General features: G+C 36.9%; 1 protein-coding gene across 3 annotated transcripts in view; it reads left to right on the forward strand.

Moving 5' to 3' along the window:
* The window catches only part of LOC563292 (zinc finger Y-chromosomal protein 1), a 41,192-nt gene that overhangs the window by 3,450 nt on the left and 13,125 nt on the right, over positions 1-24,617 (forward strand). For 2 of the 3 annotated variants that reach the window (XM_087253169.1, XM_087253171.1), the window contains exons 1-4: positions 1,383-1,467; positions 2,380-2,476; positions 10,716-11,048; positions 14,208-14,357. In XM_087253169.1, coding sequence (XP_087109295.1) covers positions 2,410-2,476; positions 10,716-11,048; positions 14,208-14,357 — 550 coding nt within the window. In that variant the 5' untranslated portion in view covers positions 1,383-1,467; positions 2,380-2,409. Of the gene's footprint in view, positions 1-1,382; positions 1,468-2,379; positions 2,477-10,715; positions 11,049-14,207; positions 14,358-24,617 lie in introns of those variants that run through there. The other variant, XM_087253170.1, reaches the window with a different exon arrangement.

Genomic DNA, 24,617 nt, shown 5'->3' on the forward strand with positions numbered 1-24,617 from the left:
TGGGCAATTTCAAGGGCCAAAGCAAACACGCATGTTTAATATGAATGCTTCAGCCATTAGGTGTTAAACAGATAGTTAAAATGATGCTTATTCTATAAGATAATATATAAATGATCCTTTAAAAATCATGGGCTCATCCATGTTATATTTACAGGTGTGTAACTTGGGTGTGAAATGCATTGCAGGGCCATTTCAAGGGCCAAAACAATGCAAACATGTTTAATATTAATGCTTAAGCCATGAACACATTTTTAAAAAGATAATATATAAATGCATCTTTAAAAATAGTGGGGTTAACGTGTTATGTTATATATACAGACGTGTGACTTAGATATGAAAATGCAATGGATGTGAAGGGCCAAAACAATGTTAATAAGACTGCCATTAATAGCTAAACAGTTTAAATCACGCTTATTTTAAAAGGTAATATATACATGTACCTTTTAAAGTCGTGGGTTTAATATGTTATTAGTTATACAGACGTGTGACTTGGGAGTGAAACATGCAGTGCATGTGAGGGGCACGTTCAAGGGTAAAAACAAAGCAAACACACTTAATAATAATGCTTTGACCACTTATGGTTAAACATAGCGTTACAATAATGCTTATTTTAAAAGATAATACATAAATGTTCCTTTAAAAAGCATGGGCTTATCAGATTTACATTTAGGCTACAGACGTGTGACTTAGGTGTGAAACATGCTGTGCATGCAGACATTTCAAGGGCCAAAACAATCCAAACATGCATGTTTAATATTAATGCTTCAGCCATGAATGCATTTTTAGAAGGATAATATATAAATATACCTTTAAAAAAATGATTGGGTTAATATTTTATACTTTATAGATACAGATGTGCGACATTAATATGAAAATGGAGTGGATGTGAAGGGCCAAAACAAAGCAAACACGCATGTTTAATATTAATAATTCAGCCATTAAAAGCTAAACAGACGGGTCAAATCATGCTTACTTTATAAGATAACATAAAGATGTATCTTTAAAAATTGTGGGTTTAATATGTTCTCCGTTATATGTACGTCTGACTTGGGTGTGAAAATGCAGTGCGTGTGAAGGGCAATTTCAAGGGCCAAAACAAAGCAAACACGCATGTTTAATAGTAATGCTTCAGCCATAAAGTGTTAAACATATGGTTATAATGACGCATAGGGATTTGGCACGGTAAATGTCCACAACTGCTCTTATTAGCATCGTTTTTAATCGGTGAAATGTCTCTCACCGGCCTTCCGCGTTTTCCTGCGGCTCTGCGCAGTGACGTGTGTCGCTGACGGCGGGTCGCGCTGTGGCGGAGCTGCGGGTCTGTGTGTGGAGCTCCGCCCTCCCTGCGCACTCCGCGGCCCGCCCAGCGCCCGCTAAACCCCGCTCCAGCCCTGCCCGAGTCTGGGGGAATCCGACGGCCTGCCTGCCCGGGGAAAATCTGGAGGCCGCCCCGCGCGTTCGTCTATGGTAAGCACGCGAATGCTGGTCAAACGCACCGCGCGGGGATTTCTCCGCTTGCTCGCCGCGCGCGCACGGTTGGATCGCGTGCATTTAGTGCGCGTTTTGTTGCATTATGTTGCGGCTTTGAGATGCAAGGCCTCGGGTTGGCCGCCGGGCCTTTCGCAGGCCGCATTCGGGGCCTTAAACATTGGGGGTGGGTTATTGTTTATAAACGCTCCCTCCAAACGCTTATCTGACTTGTAGCGCTTTACGCGTGCTTTAATGTGTGCGTTAAACGCGAGTTAAACGCGTAGCTGTTATGACTCAAAATGGCGCGTGTAGGATGGTTTTGTTTTCAGTTGGAAGAGGGGGAAATTATGGCCGCAAGGCGCCATGTTTATGTCTGGCTTCGTGTGCTGCTGAAATACGAGGAAATCTCTGTGGTGCTTGTGACTGAACGCGCGCGGGGGGTTGCATGCAGGCTCCATTGCGCGTTCATGCACGCCTTGCTTTCAAATGCTTGATCTTCGAGCGTTTCCTGTCATGCACGGTGGATTAAATGCATTTTGTGCTGTTTTTAAATGATGCACACTCGTTTTTTGGCGCTCGCTTGTGTGTTGCGTTCATTTCCAGTCGCGCATCTTGTCGCAGTCCTTCGCAAATTAAAGGGGGCTAGCACGTCCGTCAGTGATATGTTCACAATTATTTATGTCATGTTCATGTTATGCATGTGCACACACCGTTCAAACCCAATGCATGTTTTGAAGCCTGCCACATTGTTATGATTCTCACAGTCTAATGAATTAAGGCTTTATCTAGGCTAGTATTTGCATGTTTATTAGAGATTTTAGCCTATAATAATTGATGATAATAAAACAGATTTGTCCATATATTAATGCAGTTGGACTAACAGATGAATTGCATGTGTTGTTGTGTTAGCTGTGCCGTGGCCAATGAAGAATAAAGACGATGGATGAGGAGGTGACCAGGCTTGCTCTCCGCTCTCAGGAGCCGAAGATTATACTGCATGGCTCAGGTAATAAAGAAACATCAGGTTTAATAAATGCCAAGCACATCCTAAAATACTATAGTAATTCGTACTAAATACTCATGTTTTTGAACAACATTATTACGAAGTACTCTGAATTGATCTGGTTATTGCTAGAAGGGAGACAGCTGTGATGAAAATGATTTATATTATTGATTAAATTACCTGTTAATTGTATTTTATTGACACCTACCCCATCCCTAAACTCAACCATCACAGTAATGTAAAACAGTAACTATACAGAGTATTATTCATATTATTTATTAAATTATCCATTAATTTTAGTGCATTAATGTCTACACACACCCTCACTGTAATGTATAAACAGTAATTATACTGGGTATTATTGATATTATTTATTAAATTACCCATTAATTATACTTTATTAACGTCTACCCCGACCCTAATAATAAACCCAACCATCACAGTAATGTAAAAACAGTAATTATACAGAGTATTATTCATAATATTTATAAAATTACACATTAATTATAGGGAATTAATGTCTACTCACGCCCAACCCTAAATTTAACCATTACAGTAATGTAAAAACAGTAATTATACAGAGCATTATTCATATTATTTATTAATTTACACATTTATTATGGTGTATTAATGTCTACCCACACCCAACCCTCACTGTAATGTAAAAACAGTAATTATACAGAGTAATATTAATATTATTTATTAATTTACACATTAATTATGGTGTATTAATGTCTACCCACACCCAACCCTCACTGTAATGAAAAAACAGTACTTATACAGAGCATTATTCATATTATTTATTAATTTACACATTAATTATAGTGTATTAATGGTTACCCACACCCAACCCTAAACCCAATCATCACAGTAATGTAAAACAGTAATTATACAGAGTATTATTTATATTATTAATTAATTTACACATTAATTATAGTGAATTAATGTCTACCCACACAACCCTAAATTTAACCATGACAGTAATGTAAAACAGTAATTACACAGAGTATTATTCATATTATTTATTAATTTACACATTAATTATAGTTTATTAATGGTTACCCACACCCAACCCTAAACCCAACCATCACTGTAATGTAAAAATATTAATCGTTGTACAGTGTCAAACATTATTCTATATAGAGGTGAGTATCCACAGCTGCATCCCTTCTAGACTTCACCAATTAGTCTGTTGTGGTTATTCTAAAGTGGCTATGGTAACACAAGAATAGTAATATTAACAAATGACCCAGCGCTGTAGTTTTACACTATTATGGGGTATCTTATATACTACAATACACCACACGATACTGTAGTAAAAACAAATGTATTTATTACACATTCAGTTCACTATAGTTAATACTACAGAATGCTGGAGCATTCATTAACAAAGTGTTGTAAATACCATAATATATAGTATAATACGCTGCTAAAGTATGGTTCAAAAACACTATAGTATTTACTGTAAATTACTGCAGTATTTTTTTCATGTAGGATGGTGAGGTTCTCTTAGAATGAATCTGTATTTGTATAATTGTATAAAGAATTGTAACAGTTAGTAAACTTTTAGAAATAAACTGAAATTCACAGTTGGACGTGTAACATGCTTTTATAACGTTTGTTTGCGCAGCGACGCTACTTTGAATGAGCCCAATTTACTATACATTAAGCAGCAACTGCGTTCGAGTTAAGATTCTGTTATTTCATTCCACGTGGATGCTATGAGGATAAACAAGAGACAAAAAAGGGACAAAGACTGCGAGTATGGTGAGAATGAATGAATGACAGCTTCTAAAATTGTCTGAGAGGCATCCCCTTTTTGTCCAGTAGGCCTACCTTGTGTTTTATTTGCTAATTTTAGCTATTTTTTTAAAAGATAAATATAATGTATAAAACTATACACTATTTATATTACTTTATAATACCTACGTCTGATTAGCTTTTTGTATAAATGCACAGATATTGATGTTTCACAGTGTTTTTACACTACATTATTTGAATCTAACAAGCTTAGTTTACAATGTTTACATTGCTCTACTTACATTAAATCTAAATCCCAAATATCAGAAATGACAATAGATTGTTCAGATTTAATTAATGTCAGTTTTAATGTTATTGATAAATGCACTTGACAGATTTCATTCATTCATTTTCCTTATAGTCCCTGGTTTATCAGGTGTTACCACAGCGGAATGAACCGCCACTTACTAGACAGATTTATGCAGTTTTAATTTCAGGTGGTCTGTGTACTGTATGTGTTTTATGTTTGGTAAAATAATTTCTAATAGCAGCTTTAGTGGTTTTCAACTAATTACACTGTCTTGTCTCAATAGGTGTACTTATTTAGCTGGTTTTGACGCAAAAGAAAATGTACCTTGTTAAAAACCAAAGAATTGTCTAAATTCTTTTCCAAACTCACTTAAAACTGCAGCTGTTAAAGCCCTCTTGAAGAAGAGCAACCTGGATAACACCCTATTGAGCAATTACAGGCCAATCTCAAATCTCCCTTTCATTGGCAAAATCATTGAAAAAGTTGTTTTTAATCAGGTTAACAAGTTCTTAAGCTTCAAGGTAGAGCTGCATGATTCTGGCTTAAATGAGAATCACAATTTTTTTTGCTTAAAATAAAGATCACGATTTTATCACGATTCTGTAGATGTAAAATAAAGGTAAGGTAAAAACAAACATATGGCACAACATCGATAATAATATTATGTGTAGGTCTACTGGTTTCTATAAATAATTCTATTCTACTTCTAATAATTCTGATGTTGAATTATTATGTTTGAGATATATGCTTGCAATCTGTCATATTGGACTATTTTATTCACTGGTAAAATCAGACATTTGCCATTTTCAGATTATATTCAACAATATATAAGCTAGAGTAGTTATATTGACACTGTAAACATTTATTTTCATGCACAACTGTGGGTTCGCTATGAAAGAAAAAACATCAAATGCTTGCCGTAATCATAACTCTAAAATGCGATACGATCATTTAAATGAAGTGCACACTTTCGGTTTCATTTTGACTGCTAAGTGCGTGTTCATAATTTGTGCGCGGCTCCCAAACGATCACTCTGTGCCACAAACAGAATATTATTTACAGCTGTATTACCTGTTACTCGTAACATATGCAGGTTCTGTTCACTAAAGTAGACGCGCGCCCGTCTATCATTAAGTAGAGCGCGCGCCCTCTCTGTGATAACAGCTCACGGTCAGCAGCTCACGTCAGGTGTGATTTCCCGGCCGCGAAAACATCATTATATGAAGACAAAAATGACATTTGTAGGTGAATTATACCTTATAAATACAGTATGTGACTCATTCAACATCATTTGGAGGTGTCAGTGTCACTGAGCAACGTATGTGAAACAATGAAAAGACTTGTGCAGCCGCCTTTTCTTCTCTCCTGAACTTGAAAATATGATTGACAGAATCGTAGAAATGCTGGATTAAGATCGTCTAGGGGGTCGAATCGAGATCGTGATCTTTTAACGATTAATTGTGCAGCCATAGTTCAAGGGGTGTTTAGACAATTGTCAATCTGGTTTCAGAGCACATCACAGTACAGAGAGCGCCCTTATAAAGATAATCAATGATATACGCCTAAATACAGATTCAGGTAAAATAACAGTGCTCGTACTGCTCGATCTCAGAGCAGCATTTGACACTGTCGATCACAGCATACTTCTGGATAGGCTGAAAAACTGGGTTGGGCTATCTGGCACGGTCCTCAAATGGTTCAGATCTTACCTTGAAGGGAGAGGTTACTATGTCAGTATAGGTGAACATAGGTTGAGGTGGACACCCATGACATGTGGAGTCCCACAAGGTGAAGTTCTGGCACCTCTCCTGTTCAACCTTTACATGCTCTCTCTGAGCCAAATGAGAAAGAACCAAATCTCTTACCACAGCTATGCTGATGACACTCAGATCTACCTAGCCTTACTGCCTTAATGACTACAGCCCCATTGACACCCTCTGCCAGTGCATTGATGAAATGAACAGTTGGATATGCCAAAATTTTCTTCAGTTAAACAAAGAGAAAACTGAAGTCATTGCGTTTGGGAACAGAGATGAGGTTCTCAAGGTGAATGTGTACTTTGGCTCTAAAGGTCAAACGACAAAAAATAAGGTCAAGAATCTTGGTGTGACTCTGGAGTCAGATCTGAGTTTCAGTAGTCATGTCAAAGCAGTCAGTAAATCAGCATACTATCATCTCAAAAACATAGCAAGAATCAGATGCTTTGTTTCTAGTGAAGATTTAGAGAAACTTGTTCATGCTTTTATCAGCAGCAGGGTGGATTACTGTAACGGACTCCTCACTGGTCTTCCTAAAAAGACAGTCAGACAGTTGCAGCTCATCCAGAATGCTGCAGCCAGAATTCTGACCAGAAGCAGGAAATCAGAGCACATCACACCTGTCCTCAGGTCTCTACACTGGCTCCCAGTTACATTCAGAATAGAGTTTAAAGTATTATTACTGGTCTATAAATCACTAAATGGCCTAGGAGCTCAATACATTACAGATATGCTGACTGAATACAAACCCAACAGATCACTCAGATCTTTAGGATCATATAAACTAGAAGTTCCAAGAGTTCAGTCAAAGCAGGGTGAATCGGCTTTCAGCCACTACGCCCCTCGCTGCTGGAATCAGCTTCCAGAAATGATCAGATGTGCTCCAACATTAGGCACATTCAAATCAAGACTGAAAACACATCTGTTTAGCTGTGCCTTTACTGAATGAGCACTGTGCTGCGTCCGACAGATCGCACTATTGTTTTTCTCTTCTTTTTTTATTCCTTTATATCTAGGGATGTAACGGTATTGTAAATACCGTCATAACGCAATATTAATTTTTTTCGATATTACCGAAGTCGCATGACTCGGTAAAACTATAGGTCTTCTGAGAAAATTTGCTCAGGCGAATGAAGCGAACGGGAGGTAGCGTAAACTACAATTCCCATCAGCCCATGCTTGACCATCATCCCTTGTGGTCTGTTGTCGCTACAGATCCAGTAATGCGGAAATGGAGTGTGCTGCTAGAAGCGGGGATAAAAAGAGCTGGAAAACTCTAAGACCCCGTTTACACTAATGCGTTTTAGTTTGAAAACGCATAAGTTTTGCTACGGTTACGCCAACCGTCCACACTACGCCGGAGTTCTCGAGCGCCGAAAACGGAGCGTTTCGGAAAACGGAAACATCTGAAAACAGAGGCGGGGCTGCAGACGTTCGCCTCTCTGATTGGGGCTTTTCCTGAATATTAAGTAGCCTAACACACAGTTCAGTCCTGCATCTTCTCCTTGTAAGTTCAGACTTCGCAAGTTTGATCAAGGCTGCAGTCTCTTCTTCTCAGTTTGATATGGAAAACAGACTATACCGAGGACACGGGTAAATCTTCACAGGGAACAGTGTACTTTATAACTTCATTCACATCACCCTGGCTTCGTTGTTTCACTTTATCAACAATAAAATGTAAACATGAGCCGATAACAACTGCCTCCTTTCAATTTCAGTGAAAATACAAAACAGCCTCTCTTTTGCTGAGTATCAGTTTTAATAATCGATAATGGCCATTATAAAAGTATAACATACAATAAGTTTATACATTATAGGAAATAAAGGCAAGCGATCAGTCAATATACAGAATGTACGTGGTTACATTAATCATTAACTTATCTTTGCGCTCAGCCAAAACACGTTACCTGAGAACAAGTAATAGATTCCAATGACCAAAGTCAGGGAATATGTCGTTAGATAAAGACAACAAGATAAATGAAATATCCCGTTTAATAAATATAGTGAGATTAGATCCAGCGGGAGATGCTTGATGAGAAGTCCGACTAGCACAGCTCTCATCTGGGTAGATGGGCTGAGTGTGATTAAATGTTGAATGTGATGAGTTTTCAACAATACTAAATTGAAACTTTATTTTTTACATGGTTTAATATTTTTTTTGTTATTAAAATTGAAGTTCCTGTTTCAAAGCTTACAGATAGATGGCTAATTTGTATGTCATTGACACTTTTGGCACTTTTTTGGAGTATTTTCATAAGTTTTGTTTTTTCCTGTAAATGATTCAATAAATACCGTACCGTGACATTCATACCGAGGTATTACCGTACCGTGAAATTGTGATACCGTTACATCCCTATTTATATCACATTTTTTCCTGTTTTTATGTTTTTTTTAATTATTATTATTTTTTACATTTTTCTTTTATACTTGTTTCTTTTATTGTTGTTTATGTAAAGCACTATGAATTGCCACTGTGTATGAAATGTGCTATATAAATAAACTTGCCTTGCCTAAAGTGGCATTTAAAAAAAAAGGTATTTTATTTACTATTTATTACTATCTTTTCATTTCATATAAAATTAAACTTCTGAACCCTTATCAGTGGAGCCTGAACGAAAATGCTTATTTACAAGAAAAGAGGTCTGATGGATTTAGAGGGTTTTGCATCTGAACTCTTCATATGTGTATTTAGTTTCTGGTCTGGATTTGTCAAAATCAGACGTGACGTAAGCTGACCGTCAGCGGTTACCACAGAGAAGGCGGAAGCCGCGCGCCTTTGAATGAACTAATGTAGTCCACTTTAGTGAACAGAACCTGCATAGACTGAATAACAGGTAATAAAGTTGTACATAACATCAGTTTGTGGCACAGAGTGATCGTTTGGGAGCCGCACGGGAAGTAAACCGCTCTTAGCAGTGATAATGAAACCGAAAGCGCACACAGTGTTACCAGAAGTAGCTGACTGATTCCAGCCCAAAAAGTATCCAAAACCCCCCCGAAAAAACACCCACCCAGTCTTCTGCATTCACAAAACTCACATCAGTTACAGATTTTAAGCAGAAGATGACAGATTGTAAGCAAATGTCTCAAACACAATAATTCAACATCAGAATTTTCATCATTAATGACCAGGACAATTCTAAGGTCTTATTTTATATTTGCAGAATCATGAGAAAATCGTGATCTCTACTATCTATCTATCTGTCTGTCTGTCTGTCTGTCTGTCTGTCTGTCTGTCGTTATATCTTTCTATCTTTTTCTCTGTCTGTCTGTCTGTCTATCGTTCATGTCTATCGTTCTATTCATCTATCATTCTTTATATTGTTCTGTCTGTATCATTCTGTTATCTATCTATCTATCTATCTATCTATCTATCTATCTATCTATCTATCTATCTATCTATCTATCTATCTATCTATCTATCTATCTATCTATCTATCTATCTATCTATCTATCTATCTATCTATCTATCTATCTATCTATCTATCTATCTATCTATCTTCCTTTGTTTGTTTGTTCTATATGTTGTTCCATCAATCGTTCCATCCATCCATCCGTCCATTCATCGTTACATCCATCCATCCGTCCATCCATCGTTCCATCCATCCATCCGTCCATCCATCGTTCCATCCATCCATCGTTCCATCCATCCATCCATCCATTGTTCCATCCATCCATCCATTGTTCCATCCATCCGTCCATCCATCGTTCCATCCATCCGTCCATCCATCGTTCCATCCGTCCATCCATCGTTCCATCCATCCGTCCATCCATCGTTCCATCCATCCATCCATCCATCTATCTATCTTCCTTTGTTTGTTCTATTTGTTGTTCCATCAATCGTTCCATCCATCCGTCCATCCATTGTTCCATCCATCCGTCCGTCCATCCATCAGTCCATCCATCCGTCCATCCATCGTTCCATCCATCCATCCGTCCATCCATCGTTCCATCCATCCATCCGTCCGTCCATCCATCCATCCATCCTTCCATCCATCCATCGTTCATGTCTATTAAACATAAAAAACATAAAAACAAAATATATATATATATATATATATGAATTAAATGTCATCAGAAGTTGTATATCTCTTTATTCAAACACAAAACATGATTACATATTGATATATTGATTCAGTCATTGTGGAGTCATTCAGTCATATTTAAGCAGTATTGTTGTGCTGTGCTGACAGTGTGTGTGTGTGTGTGTGTGTGTGTGTGTTCAGTGTTTTTGCAGTGTACTGTTAATATATAATAATATACAACTTTATGATTTTTGACCGAGATCTCAGAGATACTATAGAGAGCTTCAGTGCTTGTTCTTTTGTATTTATAAAAATTGACAAAAGATTTTGTGACATTTGTAAAAATATTTCACACTTGATTTTTATTTATTTTTTTGAGTTTGGAAATTTATCTTTGTGTGTTGTTGTAGATGAAGGAGGCGCAGGTGATGACGAGGAGGAGGAGTATGTGGTTGAGCTGCAGGAGACGGTGCTGGTGTCCGAGGTGGAGGGTGAGGGAGCGTCCGTTCAGGGTTTCTCCTCAGACGAGCTCGTCATTCAGGACGCAGTGGAGGATGTGGTGGCCGAGTACGTGCACTGTGATGATGACGAGGGCGTCGCCGTGGAGACCTGTGTGATGTCACTAGAGGGTGAGGAGGAGGAGGATGGGGTCGCCATGGCGGAGATGACGGAGGATGTGCTGGTGGAGGGGAGAGAGCAGGAGCACGACTCTGACAGCTGCGGAGACTACCTGATGATTTCCTGTAAGATATGCGTGCATTCATTCCTATATTTGTTTGTTTGGTTGGTTTATTCATGCATTTATTTATGCATTCATTCATTCATTCATTCATTCATTCATTTATTAATTCATTTATTTATTCATTCATATATCCATGGATGCATTCATTAATTTATATATCCATGCATTCATTCATCCATGCATTCATTCATTCATATATCCAATGCATTAACTAATTAATTAATTCATTCATTCATATATCCATGCATTCATTAATTCGTATATCCATTCATTCATTCATTCATTCATTTATTATTTCATTTATTTATTCATTCATATATCCATGCATGCATCCATAAATTCATATATCCATGCATTCATTCATTCATTCATTCATTCATCCAGGCATTCTTTTATTTATTCATTCATTCATATATCCATACATTCATTAATTCATATATCCAATGCATTAACTAATTAATTAATTAATTAATTAATTAATTCATTTATTCATTCATTCATATATCCATACATTCATTAATTCATATATCCAATGCATTAACTAATTCATTAATTCATTCATTCAAATATCCATGCATTCATTCGTATGTCCATGCATTCATTCATATATGCATGCATTCAAATATCCATGCCTGCATTCACTCATTCATTAGTTCATTCATTCATATATCCATGCATTCATTAATTTGTATATCCATGCATGCATTCATTCATTCATTCATTCATTCATTCATATATCCATGCATTCATTCATTTATATATCCATGCATTCATTCATTCATTCATATATCCATGCATTCATTCATTTATCCATGCATTTATATATCCATGCACTTATTATTTAATTCATTCATTCATTCATGCATTCATATATCCTTGCATGCATTCATTCATATATTCATGCATTCGTATATCCATGCATTAATTCATATATACATGCATTCATTAATTCATTCATTTATCCATGCATTCATATATCTATGCATTCATTCATTCATCTATACATTCATATATCTATGCATTCATGCATATATCCATGCATTCATTCATTTATCTATGCATTCATATATCCATGCATTCATATATCTATGCCTTCATTGATTCATATATCCATGCATGCATTCATTCATTCATTCCTCCATTCATTCATTTATTCATCCATCCAGCCATCCGTATATCCATGCATTCGTATATCCATGCATTCGTATATCCATGCATTCATATATCCATGTGTTCGTATATTCTTTCATTCATTCATTCATTCATTCATTCATTCATTCATTCATATATCTATGCATTTATATACTCATTCATATATTCATAGATTAATATAATCATTCGTTCATATATTCATGCCTGCATGCAGTCATGTCTTCAACACAGAAATAAATAATAATAAATGGAATTTGACATGAAAATTTAGTAGACACTAAAGTTTAGCTTGCATTTAATTGTTTATGAAATATTTGAGATTATGCAATTAATTGTCTGTTTTGGTTCATTGTGGATTAATTGTCAGTTTTGGGGTTCATTCACACATTGAACGTGGTATGGTTGCTTGTCTCCGACGAGCTGGTCTGAGTATTTCAGAAACTGCTGATCTACTGGGATTTTCACGCAGAACCATCTATTGGGTTTACAAAGAATGGTCAGAAAAAGACAATATATCCAGTAAGGGGTAATTCTGTGGCCACAAATGCCTTGTTGATGCCAGAGGAGAATGGCCAGACTGGTTCCAGCTGTAAACTCAAACTCAAATAAGCTGTAACAGTAACTCAAATAAGCACTTGTTACAACCGAGGTCTGCAGAAGAGCATCTCTAAACACACAACACGTCCAACCTTGAGGCAGATGGGCTACAACCATGTCATAAAGTGTGAATCATCTCAGACTAGTTTCTTGAACAGGACAAAGAGTTCACATCTCAATCCAATAGAGCAGGGCTGGCCAACCCTGTTCCTGGAGAGCCACCTTCCTGCAGATTTCAGTTGCAACCCATATCAAACACACCCGTCTGTAATTATCACGTGTGCTTAATATGGGTAGCAACTGAAATCTTCAGAAAGGTGGCTCTCCAGGAACAGGGTTGGCCTCCCCTGCAATAGAGCCCCTTTGGGATGTGGTGGAATGGGAGATTTGCATCATGGAATTGCAGCCTACAAATCTTTGAAAACTGCGTGATGCTATCATGTCAATATTTCCAGTACCTTGTAGAATCTATGCCACAAAGGATTAAGGCAGTTCTGAAGGCAAAAAGGGGTGCAACCCGGTACTAGTAAGATGTACCTAATAAAGTGGCCAGTGAGTGTACATATCATTCGTTCATTCATTTTCTTTTTGGCTTAGTCCCTTTATTAATCTGGGGTCACCACAGCGGTCTGCCAACTTAGTTTATACCTAAACATGCTTTTTATTTTTTATTCTAATGATTGAAAATGAATTTGCCATTTTTTTAAAATATCTTGAATATATGTCTATTTTATCAGTGAAGTCTTAACTTGAACTTGTATCTTAAATATGTGAGTTGCATATATTGCCATACATTAGATTTCCTTGTGGGGCATTATATGGTCGGTCTTGACTTTACATGCAGCTCATTTCTCTTTATTGTGGTTATATATAGGTGATCAGTTAAAGGAGAAATAGTACTCCACCTTTTACAAGATGCAAATTAAGTCTCTGATGTCCCTAGAGAGTTTGTGCGTGAAGTTTCAGCTCAAAATACCTCATAAATAATGTTTAATAACTCTGAAACTGACCCTTTCAGGCTTTGATCCTAATTGTGCTGTTTTGGTGTCTGTCGCTTTAAATTCAAATGAGATTGGGCTCTTTTTCAAAAGAGGGCGGGGCTATAAATGCCTGTGTCAGCATGGTGGCAGATTCAAAAACAAGACTAATGTTCTATGCTAATGAGGGAGAGATGGTCACTAGTGGGCGGGGCTTTCTCCTTGTAATCACACGTACAAAGGAAGAATGTCAATCCAAGTGTTTCTGCAGACTGTTGTGATTCTAAAAAAATAGAATTAATAAATTTTACCCAGTTGAAGCTGATTATATTTACACATTCTTTCCACACATCTGCCTTTAAACCATTTCTAAAAGTCATTTTTGCATAATTGTGCCTTTTTAATAGTGCTTTAATGTGTTTCTGCTCTCTCAGTGGACGATGCGGGTAAGATGGTGTCAGGAGACGGAGACGAGGTGACGGTGGAGGGAGCCATTGATGATCAGGAGGTGGAAAAGGATGAAGATGGACAGGAGGTCATTAAAGTTTACATCTTTAAAGCAGATTCGGGAGAGGATGATCTTGGTGAGTCATCTGTGTGTGTGTGTGTGTGTGTGTGTGTGTGTTTGTGCATGATGGAAGTGTTGGGTGCAACAATTATATCTTCAATGGTCACACTTTACAATAAGGATTCATTAGTTAGGGTGTCTGCTAAACTCAAGCGTAAGACCCCCTTGTACAAAATGACTTTTGGCTGTGTTTTAATGTTTTGCTGTATGTTTGCTGTATGCTGTGTTAACAAAAAAACATGCCTATCTTAAAAATATATAATTAATTAATTAATTTATTTATTTATTTATTTGTTTGTTTGTTTAATTATTTTGTTGTTTATGTATTTAATAGAAGCCAAGATTATTTTATAATTAGTTTAATTATAATTTTCATTCATTCATTTTTTTTTTCAGCGTTCAGTTTTTTGTGTAAAACATGGGTAAGATGTTCCAGAGGAATCAACTCAAAAATGATCTTGTGCCAACCTTTAAATTCAATTAAGTAAAATATTCCTTCTGGCAGCAAAACTGTGGTACGTGTACCACTAGTGGTACGCGGGCTTCCTTCCAGTTGTGCACATGCTACATATATTTCAAAATTTATAAAAAATTATGTATATAACATGCCATAAATGACATAAAGCCTATATTTCTGAGGTAATCTGCCAGGTTTTTTAACTGTGCAGAGTTGTAGCTGCTTTACTGGGCCTACTACACTACTGTATTTCAATACTGCTCATTTTGGTGGTACTTGGAGAGACTATTTTTTTCTAAGGTGGTACTTGATGAAAAAAGTTTGAGAACCACTGAATTAGGTAAACCCAAAATCAACGAAACTGGGTCAAAATCCAATGGCATGTTAAAGATCTTTTCCATTTCCCCCAGCATCAAGGACCAGAATCTTTGTAGCTTGTACATGACGTAGGGGCTGTGCAATTAATCGAAAATCCGATTTCGATTTCAATTTTGACTTTTAACGATTATGAAAAACCATTAATCGAGATAAACAATTATTCCATCACGTACCGCCCCCTTTCCGGTTGTACACATATGAAAACTCTTTGCCTCTGCAAAGCTCAGTTCCACATGAAAGTGACTAAAAGCAAGTGCTGTAATGTAACTTTTGCAGCACGGGATGCGCATCATTCATATTTTTAAAAGCGCAAAAGAGCACGTGCTGATGTGTACATCTAACGTGATCTTAATGTGAGCGCTTTAATGGTCAAATACATGCACATTTGTGTCAGAGCGCGGTGTTTACTATTTATTCATATTAACCCTCATTTGTGTAATAAACTAACAAGTTGAGAATCAAAAGACACTTGAAAGAGAAACCATATCAGAGCCGCACTATTCTTAAAGAGACAGTGTGCGGTATTCCTGCTGCTGCCGACTGTTTTTATTATTAATTAATAATAAATTAAAAATACAGTGAAGATGCTTAAAGCACAGTTTAAACATAATAGATTTAATAACTCATTTCTAATAACTGATTTCTTTTATTTTTGCTATGATGACTGTAGCGGCTACGTGGTTTAACAGCTGAGTGGCTAAACCAGAGACATGATTTGTGACGCAAACATCAAATGTAAACAAGGCAAGAAGTCTACACTCGTTTATTTTCCAATATAAAACATACCTTGATCTTTGGACAGTGTAGAATTTGATTTGGGCTTAAGTTTGAGCTTAAGTTTGGTTTCGTTTGGTCAACAAAGAGTACCGCGTCCCCGTTCACCCCCTCTCTCTCTCCTTCCTAAGTTGCGAATGAACAGGTGCCACCTATAAGCGCACTACGTAACCCCGGTGACCCTCCACCACAATCACGTGACACATGTTAACCATTTCATGTCTACTACAATGACAGCACATTATATTTTACTAGATGTTTTTCAAGATACTAGTATTCAGCTAAAAGTGACATTCAAAGGCTTAATTAGGGTAAATAGTCAAGTCATTGTATATCAGTAGTTTCTTCTGCAGACAATCAAACATATATATTGCTTAAAGGGGCTAATAATATCGAGCTATTAAAATAGATTTCAAAATATTCAAACCTGCTTTTATTCTAGCTGAAACCAAACAAATAAGCCTTTCTCCAGAAGAAAAAAATATTATAGGAAATACTGTAAAGAAATCCCTTTGTTAAACATCATTTGGGAAATATTTATATATAGTTACTGAAGTTTGTCCTGCGCGCTTGCGTTTTTTTTTAGTTACTTCTTTGGTTTGATGCGTTAATCTGATCGTTACTATTATTCAAAAGAAGGTAATGATTCGCACTCAATTGCTTCATACTGTTTTTATTTTGAAAAGGTGTTTTTCGAGTAATTGATTATGATCTATTGTAGTGTAAATTGTTAAAAAAATATAATGATAATTGATATGATGTTTTCCTATGTAGTAATGGTTTTTGAATGCAAGTTTTTTCGTATGTCTTGCAAATCGTTTTTTAATATGCAGGTAAATGTCTCCTGTATAATTGGTTGTAAGAGTAGAGATGAAGGTAAGACTTGTTATTTTTAATCTTTGAGTAATTGTTAAATGTAGAAAACTTTTAATGTCAACTGTTAGAATTTTTTGTATTGATGTACACCTGATTAGTGATGGGGGTTGATGCACTTTATCTCTGTGGAGTGAGGTCGGAAATGGGAAGAATGTTTATTGTCATTGCTGTGAAGATTATAAGTTATTGTGTGATTAATTGATAATGAAATGAGAGTGACGGTTTAACTAATTGCACATTGTGATTGACTATGGAATAAAAGGGTGGAGTTGGAGAATGTGTCACACACTGAGGAAGGCTTTGTGCCGAAACGTCTGTTTGTCTGTTATCACCCGTAAAATGTAAGAAAAAGTAAAAATAAAAACAGTATGAAATATTTATATATAAAAATAAATTCACTGGAGGACGAATATTTTTGACTTCAACTGATGATCGTTTTGAATAATCGTGATTACAATTATGACCAAAATAATCATGATTATGATTTTTCCCATAATCGAGCAGCCCTAACATGACCACATACAATGCGTTAAAGTACCTACATCAGTTTTACATTTTAAACCAATGACTGTAAAAAATATGGACGACGCGACAGCCCCTTTTCCTATTGAACGCTTTGAGGGCAAAACGCCTGCTTGACGGGCACAAACTGTTGCAAAAGACTGCTGAAATTGGAGCCTTGACATGCGCAGAAGGACTGTCTGATGGAGCCAGAGGAGGAGCCGCGAAAATGAGCGGAGTCGAGCTTCCAACCAAACGCTTTATGTAAAATCAACCACGCCCCCCCGAACTTCTCAGCATGCGTTTGCTGTCATATCAACACAAATGGATGTAATAACGTTAACAAATATGAGGGTTTTATACAGTCAAACGCGCCAGCTCCGGGCCGCAGCGCATAATCTACTCGCGGCGTCGCGGGCTGATTCCGGCTCGCATGCGGCAGCACCGGCTCGCTCGGCCGCCGCATCTGGCTCGATTGACTCGGGCTGGAATCGGGCAGTGAGTCCAGGCATCCAGTCAGTCTGAGCTCTGAGGGGTAAGTGAAGTCTCCGGCTGGAATCTAGCTGGAACTGGCCCGAGTGTGTTTTGCTATCTGGGTGGCTAGGCGTGTATCAGCAAACCAATAAAGCCCGAAAAAAGCCCTGACCTTAGCAAATAAACAGTGTTCCACCAGGATCATGTATGTCAGAAACTGTAGTTTACTGCTGAACTCATGTTGTCATGGTAAAATAACACAGAAATCGAATAATAACACTTCAGTCTCCTGCCGAAGCTCAGACGCGCTGCTTTGAGAAACTGTCAATCACAGCTGTCAATCACGATGACACGCCCAGCATTTAATTACTCCTAAAAACAAACTGTTTACAAAAATGAAGATCTGCACCTATTTCAGCACAATAACCAGTGCCTTAATCGACCAGAACCATCTTTCGGGACAGTTTATTGCAAGTGTAATTAATTTTTTTATTTGGGCTCAAGTCTCCTTCATTAACACGGAGGAGGCGGGCTTTATGACTTGTACTGCAGCCAGCCCCCAGGGGGCGATCTAACGGCCGAGACCTTCACTCAAACGCAGGCTTGCGGCACACTTGTTTTAAACACAAAGGTGAATTAGAAGGGTTAAATAGATGTCTGCGGTTAGGGGAGATATGAAGTCTGTGTATTATTTTATATTGTATTTCCTTTGTCCGTGTACAAACAGATATTTTCTTAGCATTAGCAGAGTTATAGTTTTAGTTTACCAACACTCTTTAGCTCAGTAATGGAGCCGCAGACGTTCTGCAGTGATGGTTTTCAGGGAAGGTCACTTTTATATGAGACGTGAGAGAGTAAAAACTGCAGATTCACTTTCTCTGGCGGTCAGACATGCTGGGTATTTCTTGGGCATTTGCCAGTGCTTCAGTTGAGATCTAATTATAATATAACAATGCATCATGATTATGAACATTTGTGCCATGTTTATGAGCATATTATGAGCTGCTGTAGTTGTTGATGCCCAGCAAATCTTTTTAATTTTGCCTCAAGGCCTGTGGAAATGTTGTGAGGGCAAGTAAAAATCTAGTAGGAGTGTGCAGTGCATCACTAAAAATGTATTGTTGTTAATGCTAAATAAATGTGCATCACTTAAAATGTCTTTATTGTTGTTAATGCAAGATAAATAAATAGGTGCATCACTGCAGAAAATGTTTTTGTTAATGCTAGGGGTGTAACGATTTATCGTTGTACGATTTATTGCGATGCAAAAATGTCACAATATGCATCGTGGCGTTATGACGATTTGATTACGATATGACGTCCGTTTTCTCTTATTAGTTGAGCTGTTTGCACGTGAGCTACGTTCCACCTGCTGTCGCACATGAGTTCAGATTGCAGCAGCAGTAATGTTAGCAGACCAAGATGAGTGAAGCTGAAATAGAGGATGGCCCATCCTCTCAAAATCAGACGTCTGGCAACATTTCGGTTGTACAGTCATTGCTTTAGACTCGTCCGCTTTTTGACACGCATACTGGGTCAAACATAGCCTAAGTTTTAAAGTCTTCACAGTGATTTACATACTTTGCACAGCGACATGGAGACCTCCTAATGGTGTTGAAAGAGTCACATACTGTATTTATAAGGTACAATTCACCCTAAAATATCATTCTGTCTTCATATAATGATGTATTGGCAGCCGCAAAATCACACATGACGTGAGCTGACCGTGAGCTGTTACTACAGAGTGCGGACTATGGTAGACGCGCGCGTGCGAGAACAGAACCTGCAGGTTGTGACTACCAGGTAATAAAGTAGTAAACAACATTCAGTTTGTGGAACAGAGTGATCGTTCAGGAGCCGCGTGGGAAGTATGAACAGCAGTGGAAATGAAACCGAAAGCGTGCACATCATTTAAACAATCATATCGCATTTTAGAGTTATGATTACGACGAGCATGAACTCTTATGAGTACAGAGGTACACAAAAATGCACATCAACATGATACAACATGAAAACAAGCCGACATCAGCAACGCTGAAGAAATAGTAAACCTGCCTAAACTGCTGAAAAGAGCCACGACTGTCCTGTGTAATGAAAAGACGGCCACCCTGTCACTCATCATGCCCAACATGAAGACAGCCATCCATAAAAACCTCTCAGACAGACACACATCAGTTCAGGATTATTTTATAGAACTGCTGATTACCTGGAAATGTAGATTGCACGCACAAAAAACGCAAGTGACCAAGCAAAGCCTTAAGCTCTTACTGTTAAATTCAATTGAATTGAATCATTTCAATAATATTTTATAAGAAGTTTTTAAATGTTTTTATTTTCCAGAGACAGGCCTGTTTAATTAATTTTATTAAAGAAGGTTCAGTTTAACAAGTTAAAACAAAAGAAATACATAAAAAATAGTTTAGTTGGTAATAAAATTTTTTTAAATAAAATTTGCATTTCAGTTTCATTTTCAATTTTTATTCCAAATATCGTGATACATATCGAATCGTGAACATTATATCGTGATACACATTGTATCGTGAGCTGAGTGTATCTTTACACCCCTAGTTAATGCATAATATTCATAACTACAGATGTCTTTACTTTGGTTTATTTAAGGTGAAAATCAATCACTAATTTTGTCTTTGTTAAAAAAAAAAATCCAAATTAAACGAAGGTTCGTTCATTTTTGGACCAGCCACCTTCTTGCTGTAAGGTGACAGTGCTAACCACCGAGCCACCATGTCGCCTGTGCATCATTAAATGTCCTTATTTTTTTTATGCAGAATTAGCAAATGTTCGTCACTTAAATTTCCTTGTTTTTGGTAATTTAAAGTAAATAAAGGTGCATCACTAAAAATGTTTTGTTGATGCAAAATAAACTATTGTGTGTAGGACTCCATCTATTAGCCCAATGACGAAACCAACAGCATGGTTGAAGGTTTAATGCATGTAAGCCTTTTCTAGTGCTTCTGAAAATAATTTTATTATTTATTAGAATTTATTTATATTCGTTTTTTAGCTCCGAATTCAATCTGACTTCAATTTAAATGATCCAAAAATTTAGACTGTATTTTTAATTGTAAGAACGGATCACATTCATCATTTATGATTTAATTTTAATCATTTATGATTTAATTTAAGTTTTGATATTTTCTGGGGTCCGATATTCTAATTGTACGTTCATTAGGGACCAACATCGTTTAGAGTTCCACGTCCCGGGTTTGCGCTTCTTCTCACGGACAATATGTCGACACTCTGAAAATAGTCAGAGGATGCAGGATTAACTAATATTCAAATAGGCTGGTTGCATAACGCTCACCTAGTCCTAAAAAAATAGATCTTTTAGCCAAGCCCTGCAACTTGCTACTTCCAGTGGTTAAATGACTACAAGGTCTACATGTTATCGGCTCTCTATGGCTACGTATAATCAAATGCGCCTATTAATCAATTTAATGTATGCCGTACTATAAAGGTAATGAAGACTCCTCATAATCTACTGGATACAATGAATTCGCAAAACTCCAGAATTAATCAAAACTTAACATTTTATTTATCGGGTAAAATTGTATTCTGCCAATTACTTAATAAATCATCAGGAAGCCAATTCAGAGATGAGACTGTAACAATACAACATCCATTAATCAAAGATAAATCAAAGAGTTAGAGATGCATACCTGACCAGGGAAATACATTGCAGCATAAGTCTCAGAGATGCTGCACTGGGGTGTATTTTTAAAACATCCCCCCGACCCATACCACATCTTTACCTTGTATACTCAAGTCAAAACAAACAGCCATAAATTCAAGACAATAGAAGCATCACAAAGACCCTTGCCTGGTGAATTTGGGGAGTTAATCATCTCTAAGGAGGGGGAACATCTGGCAAAGATCTAATCAAAGTCAAAAACCAAATCAACATATACAAGTGAAATTAAGTCCACTTTACCAATCACACAGAAACATTTAAAATGATACCCAACATGAATATACTGCTGCCAGATACACCATATTTAAACCCTGGACCTTTTATGTGAAATGTGCTCTGATCAGCAAGTCGCTTAAAGGTCAAGAAGGGGGGCTTGGGGTGAAAGGAGCAGGGTGCATTCCGGCATTCTTCCCTGATCTTGTCAAAGACATACAGTCAGGAAGATTTAATCAGGATGACTTGAATAGAACAGTTGAACAGCTGGTTTCTTCATCACTTCTCAGATCAGAAAGTCCTTTGTATTATTGCATAGCAATTCTTATGCTCTTGCCTCATGAAAATCCATAAGAGTTATTCAGATCTGATATTCTGAAGAGATTTAGCCATCTTACATGTGCATCACTAAATGTCCTTATAACACTATAATCATCCTTATTTGTGATGCAAAATTAAAAGAGCATCACTAAAATGTCCTTGTTTTTTGTAATGGGACATGTAACATAAGGAAAAATCTTTTTATGAAGCAAAATAAATGTGCATCACTAAAATGTCTTGATCAGGAAATATGCATCATCATGAACATCCCTATTTTTGTTCTAAAATATATCAATATGCATCACTTAAATGTTTTTGTTTTTGGTTAATTTAAAGTAAATAAATGTACATCACTATAAACGCTTATTGTTTTATTCAAAATTAATAATAGTTCATCACTATAATGATCCTTATTTTTGACGCAAAATAAACAGAGCATCAGAAAAAATGTCCTTGTTTTTTTATGCAAAACTATGTTAAACTTGGAAAAATCTTTTTTTTGAAACAAAATAAATGTGCATCACTTACAGTGTTTTCTCTAGGATTTTTTTTCCAGCTCTGGCGGCAGGCCTTTTTTTTAAAAACAGATCTACTAACTACCTGTGGGGTTATTTCAATTAAAAATGTTGTGAGCGCAGTATTAGAAGTCGAGATCGCATTTATGTAATAACCTACAGCATGTGAATCTCTTTGCTTATGCGCCGATTTCCTCTGTTCGTGCACAAAACTTCTTGCACGCCCCCTTCTATATACGCTGCTCAAGCGCAGATCTTCTTGTGCGCTCTTAAATAAACACTGCTGAAGTGCGATTTAGTGCGTTTATGTAACGAGTATGTCTCCAACATTAATTAGATTTGCTAGGAATATTTATGAATGTCTCCAATGGACCTACAGAGCAGCATTAATGCGTCCTGCAGTAAAGTGAAACAGGTATATGTCACGTTTGCCGGCCTCGCGTATCACGCACCTGTCAGTCAGTCAGTCAGCACATAACCTTAAAGGGTTAAACAAAAGACGCACAGCACTACTACGGTTATAGAAAAGTTTGCGCTGTTATAATTCACTTACCTTTTAATACGTTTTTGTCCGATTACTACACGCTATTAAAAAATAAAATTTTTTGAAAGAGAAGCTGTAATGTAGCCATGGCGTGATCAATTTTGGCGTGGCGGCCTGCCATGGAAGATTGAATGTAGCGGAAACCATGATTAAAATATCTTTTGTTTTTGGTAATGCAAATTAAAAAAATTTCCATCACTGTAAAAATTCCTATGTTTGATGCAAAATGAATAAATATTCATCCCTAAACATCTTTATTTTTGTTTCAAAATATATAAATATGCATCACTAAAATGGCCTTTGTTTTGGTCATGCAAATTAAATAAATATGCATCACTATAAACATCCTTTTTATTATGTAAAATCAATAATTGTTCATCTCTATAATCTACCTTATTTTTGATGCAAAAGAATAAAATACGGATCAAAAAAGTCATTATTTTTGTAAATACAAAATAAATAAAGGTGCATCACTATATTACTATAAATGTAATATTTTTGTTGCAAAATAAGTACAGCCGAAACCAGAAGCTTACATACACTGTATAAAACGCACATAACCATTTAAAAATAGTCAGACGTTAATATGACTAAAGTTTTTGTCTTTTAGGTAAGTTAGGATTAATAAAATTGTTTCTGTTCTGCTTGATAGCAGAATAATGACGGAGATATTTATTGAGAAATTGTTATAACTTTTCTTGAAAGTCAAGTTTACATACAATAAGATTATTCCGCCTCTGAAAAAGCTCAGATGAGGGTGTCGAGGTTTTGGAAGTTTCTGATTGGCTAATTGACAACATTTGAGTTAATTGGAGGCACAACTGTAGAATAGTATTTAAGGAAAACCTCAAACACACTCCTTCCTTGCGTGACAACATGGGAAAATCAACAAGCCAGAATCAACACAAAAGCCAGATTACAATTAGCTAAATGACACTGGGAAAAAGACTAATTTCTGGAGACATGTCCTGTGGTCTGATGGAGCTAAGATTGAAGTGTTTGGCCATAATGATCAGTGTTACATTTGGAGGACAAAAGGGAAAGCTTACAAGCCTAGGAACACCATCCCAACTGTGAAGTATGGGGGTGGCAGCATCATGTTGTGGGGCTGTTTTGCTGCAGGAGGGACTGGTCCACTTCACAGCATAGATGGCATCATGAAGACAGAACATTATGTAGAAATACTGAAGCAACATCTCAAGACATCAGCCAGGAAATTAAAACTTGGCCACAAATGGGTCTTCCAAACAGACCATGGCCCTGAGCATACTGCCAAATTAAGGACAACAGAGTGAATGTTTTGGAGTGGCCATCACAAAGCCCTGATCTCAATCCTATAGAAAATTTGTGGGCAGAGTTGGAAAAAGCTTGTGCGAGCAAGACAACCAACAAATCTGACTCAGTTACACCAATTCTGTCAGGAGGAATGGGCCAAAATTCCAGCAAACTATTGTGAGAAGCTTGTAGAAGGAGACCCAAAACATTTGACCAAAGTTATACAGTTTAAAAGCAAA

Source organism: Danio rerio, chromosome 5 (assembly GCF_052040795.2).
Source record: "Danio rerio strain M-AB ecotype USA chromosome 5, GRCz13ab, whole genome shotgun sequence".
Lineage (NCBI taxonomy): Eukaryota > Metazoa > Chordata > Actinopteri > Cypriniformes > Danionidae > Danio > Danio rerio.